General features: G+C 31.1%; 1 protein-coding gene across 1 annotated transcript; it reads right to left on the reverse strand.

Moving 5' to 3' along the window:
* Window positions 1-391: 391 nt before the first annotated feature.
* LOC107019168 (protein terminal ear1 homolog) lies at window positions 392-4,047 on the reverse strand. The gene is made up of 5 exons (XM_015219742.2): window positions 3,185-4,047; window positions 2,433-3,099; window positions 2,025-2,144; window positions 1,798-1,939; window positions 392-1,040 (listed from the first exon to the last, which is right to left on the reverse strand). The coding sequence occupies exons 1-5, from the start codon at window positions 3,873-3,875 to the stop codon at window positions 807-809; spliced, it is 1,854 nt and encodes a 617-aa protein (XP_015075228.1). The 5' UTR covers window positions 3,876-4,047; the 3' UTR covers window positions 392-806.
* Between the last annotated feature and the right edge of the window lie 1,087 nt (window positions 4,048-5,134).

Here is a 5,134-nt window from a genome sequence, read left to right on the forward strand (position 1 = left end):
GAAGAAACAATAGTTTATTTAATGGCGGAGAAGATATTCGTTGAACAAAGAGAATATTCATCAAAATTTAAGACGTTCTCACCTTCTAACGCGCTTAGAGGAGGTGTTCTCACCTATTATGACATATTAGCGTTTAAGTGTGTAAAAAAGAGAAAAATAAGGGTAATAGTATACTCGTGAAGTTAAAATGTGTAATGAAAATTTCGGATATAAATCGAAAGAATTTTAGAGTATTGTCTATTTTTAAACAGGAAAAAATTGTATTAACTAATATTATCTCAATTTACAGTCCCTTGTTCATGTTGACATTAAGCCACTTCTCTTCAGAAAAAGTTTTATTATATTACTACTAACAAACATTATTATTGATGTTTATAGAAACTAATAAATAAGAGAGAAGAATTTCACCAATACATTTTTTAACTAGATTGACAACAAAACTATTGATTTAACTTTAACAAAGCATCAAAACATATTGAAATTTTAACTAGTTTTTTTTTTTATAGGAAAAAAAAAGCTAAGCTAGAAATACACAGGTATTTGAGTATGAGGAGTTAAAAGGAAGCTAAGGTCTGTCTCTTCCCCCAAGATAGAGTGAGTTGAAAAGAGATTTACACGCAAACCCATTGGGTGGTAGCAAGCTGTTTTCTTCTCATCTCTTTTCATCCACCCATGGAAATGCTTCTTTTTCACATTTAAACCATCACTGCTGCAAATCTTTTCTCTTTTCTTCGGGTTTTGATCTTTTAATTACTTACCAGCACAAGACGCCAACATGCGCACACAAGCAAATGTTGAAGAATCATCTAATTGTCACCATTACTATTACTACTACTACTGCCGCCGTTTCTTCCTTCATTCTCATCATTACTATTGCAACTGTTGGAAGAGGAAGAGTTTATGATGCCACCTCCAACTATAGGATTAGGCTCTGTTAAGTATTTACCATCACGAGGTGGTGAGAAGATCACTGGCATGTATTCTTCAGCTTCACATGGGAATTTTGAGTTTTTGAAATGATCTTTCAATGCTTCAATTCCCTAATTCACAAATAATACGGATTTTTCAATTCCAAATTGTTGATTTTATCAAAACAAATAATTACTACTTTCTTCCCATATTCCATATTAATTTAATTTTTCAGGTGTCAACAAAAATAAATTAACACACACTTAATTTTTCATTTTTATCCTTGTTAACTATTGTCAAATTCTATGATTAAAATAAGGAAATATTAATGAATCACTAATTCCAATACAAATTAATCAAGGATAAAATTTAAACAACACTATAACATTAGTCTTGAAAACTGAACAAAAATTAAACTAATATTGAATGGGAGAGAGTAGTAAACCAAATTCATGTTTATAACTCATGCAAGTATTTTCCGTGTTCATTTTTATTTATCCACTACATATTAAAAATAAATATTCATTTTTATTGTCTAGTTGAGAACAAAAAAAAAAGACAATTTAATTACTTAAATTCTTAATTTATCATTAGCTCTTTTGAAAGAATATGTACTAAATAATAAAAATGAACGGAGAAACCATTATTTACATGAAAAAAGTAAAAATGATGCTTGAGATTAATTTTTGATTATTTGGAGAGGTAATTGAAAAAAATGTTCACTGTCAATTTTTCAAACCTGACACTCATCTTCCAAGAAAATTACAAAAGATGAGGCCAATCGTATAACGAAATGCTATTTTGAAAAAGAAAAAAATAATTATTCATATATAAACTAAAGCTTAATTAGTGCACAAGAAACTTAATCTTTGAGGGGAAGGAACATACCTGTAATCTAGCATAAGTAACTTGGCATATTTTTCTGGAGTTGAAAACTTCCCAATTTTGAAGATGAAAAGCCTTGTACAGTCTCAACGTTGCTTGCGGTGAAGTCATGTTCACAAATCCATATCCCACATTGCACTTGTTACTAACAAAATCCATAAATCATCAATTAGAAGAAGAAAAAAAATACTCAGTGAAATAAATAAAAATGGAATGTTTTAGAAGATTACATGAAATCGATAGGAAGATAAACAAAATCATAAGAGGATTTTGGCTGATCATCGCCGTCGGCAATCTGCTCGTTACAGTGAATGCAGTGGTTGTCCAGCATGTTCAGCAGCAGCTTCTGACTGCACACCAGACCCCAAATATATGTCAGTCAAATAAACCAAATACCGATATTAAAACTATTTTTATTTTCTTTATCAATGTGAAATGTTTGATCTAAAACCAAAAATCATTCAATACTATCAAATACCAATCTCATCTACTTCTTATGAACTAGTAGACCAAAGGAAACATGATAAATTACCAGTATTTTCAGAATTTATGTATGAAAACAAACGGAATCAGAATAATATGTGTTTTTATATATATATATATATATAAAGAGGGGAACAAATGAAGACGAATTTAACCTGTACTTGTTTGGTATGTTTTTGATCATGACAGTAGTTCTGGAATCTCTGCAATTTGATTCCATAATGGCATCTTCTTTAATTAGAAAACGAGGGTCATAATCTTTTGCCTGCTTTGATGACCAGCCCATCTTCCATGGCCTACTGCTGCTGCTGCTATTTGCTTGTTGTTGGAACAGTTTTTGTGGACGTTTTGGAGAACAACTTGTAACACTGCTACTACTTGCACTAATGCTGTGGTTACTGCTTTTTTTGACATTCTTATTCTTCCCAATCCTAACATTACTATTATTTGATATACACAAAGAAGCTAATGATTCTTGAACTGAACCACCAGTCCCTGAACTCTCACTTCCGCTACATCCACTAGGGTTTCCTTTAACATAATTTGATTTCTGATTTTGGGAATGTGAAGTGTTGTATACCGGCGCTATTCTTGGTGGAGAGTAATTATTCTTGAATTTGGTAGGTGAAGAATACTGAAAACCTTTTGAGAAGCGTCTGCTGTTATTTCCACCTGGCCTGCTGAATTCAATCAGCAATGGCTGCCCATTTAAATCATAACCATTCATCTCCATCAACGCCCTTGACGCATCTCTAACATCGTAAAACTCCACAAATCTTTGATGCTTCTTCATTGGTGTCTCTCTCAATTCCTTCACATGCCCTATTCGAACCCAAAAAAAAAAATTACATGAATCGAAGAAATCAACCAGAATCACAAAACATATAAAGGGGAATAAGAAACATACCAAAAGCTTGAAATAAATGAAAAAGAGAATCGGCAGAAGTTTGAGAAGACAAATTGAAAATGACAAGTGTGCCTTGATTATTCCCATCAACAAGAGCGGAAGTGACCGGAAAAGTGAACTGAGCCCAAACAGCTTTTCCAGCAACGAGTCCACGCGCCGTCGGCGGTGGAACTGGTGGAATAGAATTTTGATTTTCAATGAACTCATAATAATGCCTCCTTAAACGCATCTGTTGCTGCATGTGCTGCTGTTGAATCTCCATTAACGCCGTCTGCGCGTTCCTTAAATCATAGAAATGAACCGTTACAATCCCTTCTCTTACCCTTCCCATTTGCACAGCCCTTACATCCCCAAATACTTCTAAATCCCTTCGAATAATCGATTCACTCACATCAACCGGAACCATACATAACAACAAAGTTCTTGTAGGCATTGAACTTGGTGGTGGTAAAATAGGCGTAGGTACCGGTGAGTTAGCGCTAAGATACGCCGGCCGGAGTAACGGAACTGGTGCAACATCAGCGTACGGCGGCGGCGGTGGTGGTGGTGGTGGATGAGGAGGAGGACATGAAAAAGGGTAGTAAAATTGATTGGGAAATACAGGCAAAAAATTATTATTAAATGGATAGGTTGGTATAAATTCTTGAGCTCTAGGATCAAGATTTCCATGAATGATACCACTGTTCTCCATTCTTCTACTAGAGATTGGGGTTTTTCTTCTCTAGTTGAAAATGAGGAAGAAGATAAATACTGTGTGTTGTTTTTTGTTTTTGTTTCTCTCTCTAGAGTAGTCTATGAGCAGAGTCTATAGAGTGGAGTGTTGTCCATGTACATACAATACAGAGAGAGTGAGAGAGGAGAAAATAAATTGAAGAATGTTAAAAAGGAACAAATGAGACTAGTAATGCACGACAATCTTCTCAACTAAATTTGCAAACAAATGTCTTGGGTGTCTCAATTATAGTTACCCAAAATGCCCCCATTATCATTTTTCTAAATTAATACTATTTTTTTTTTCGAATAGTGAATTTGTGAAGCATTATATAGTCGAAAAATATTTAAAGAAATAATTTAAATTATATTTTTTATTGTTATTAAATAGTGTAATTTTATCTTCTAGAATATATGATAAAAAGGAATAAATATTTAAAAAGTTAATTTTAAACTTTAAATAATTTAATTAATTCAGATAACGAAAAAAGCTTCAAAAATTGAGTTAATAGGAAATAAAAAGAATTTGTAGTACTTTAAGTACGATCACTTCATTTAGAGTATTAAATTAATATTATTTATAATGAAAATGTCAATGTAATGTAAAAAGTGACAGCATTTTTTTTCCAAGATACTCCCCGAGCTTCATAGTAGTTTTCATTTATTTTTTCTTCAATGCCCTTTAAGAAACTTGAAATAATATGTGTATTTTTACTGATTTTTTTTTTTTATGTTTTTAGATATATTTTATAAAATAAAATTGAAAGGGTAAGATGGAAAAATTAAAGTAGTTTACCTCGATTTTGTAAATTGACTACTATTTTGTAATAATCATATGTGCTAATAATGTCAAGTTAATTTATTTATTAATATTTTTTTTATTTTAAAATAAGTGATATTTTGTTTGTTTTTTTTTGACTTAAAATAAAAGATTTTGTCTATATAATCAAGAATACGGTGATGATGTTCTTTCAATTTTATCATTATTTAAATAAATAATATCAGCTATATGTATTTATTTTGGAAATTGACAACTAATTTAGAATAATTATATGAGTACTAATTAGTGTTACATTATTAATTATTACTATTTCGATCGTTTCAACATAAGTGGTGTTTTACTTTTTTTTTTTTTTTTACATAAAATTTGTTTTGCATAATCAAAAACATGTTACTAATATTCTCCAATTTTATCATTTTTTGGAATTTCTTTTAAAAAGAGTTACATGCATTTATTTT

Source organism: Solanum pennellii, chromosome 5, assembly GCF_001406875.1.
Source record: "Solanum pennellii chromosome 5, SPENNV200".
Classification (NCBI taxonomy): Eukaryota; Viridiplantae; Streptophyta; class Magnoliopsida; order Solanales; family Solanaceae; genus Solanum; species Solanum pennellii.

Bases quoted from the DNA above. Each gene is read 5' to 3' on its own strand.
- LOC107019168 (XM_015219742.2), bottom strand. From the start codon at position 3,875: ATGGAGAACAGTGGTATCATTCATGGAAATCTTGATCCTAGAGCTCAA. The intron at 3,100-3,184 runs GTATGTTTCTTA...GGGTTCGAATAG, and splicing joins TCATTTATTTCAAGCTTTTG to GGCATGTGAAGGAATTGAGA. The intron at 1,041-1,797 runs GTATGTTCCTTC...TTTGTGAATTAG, and splicing joins TTACTTATGCTAGATTACAG to GGAATTGAAGCATTGAAAGA.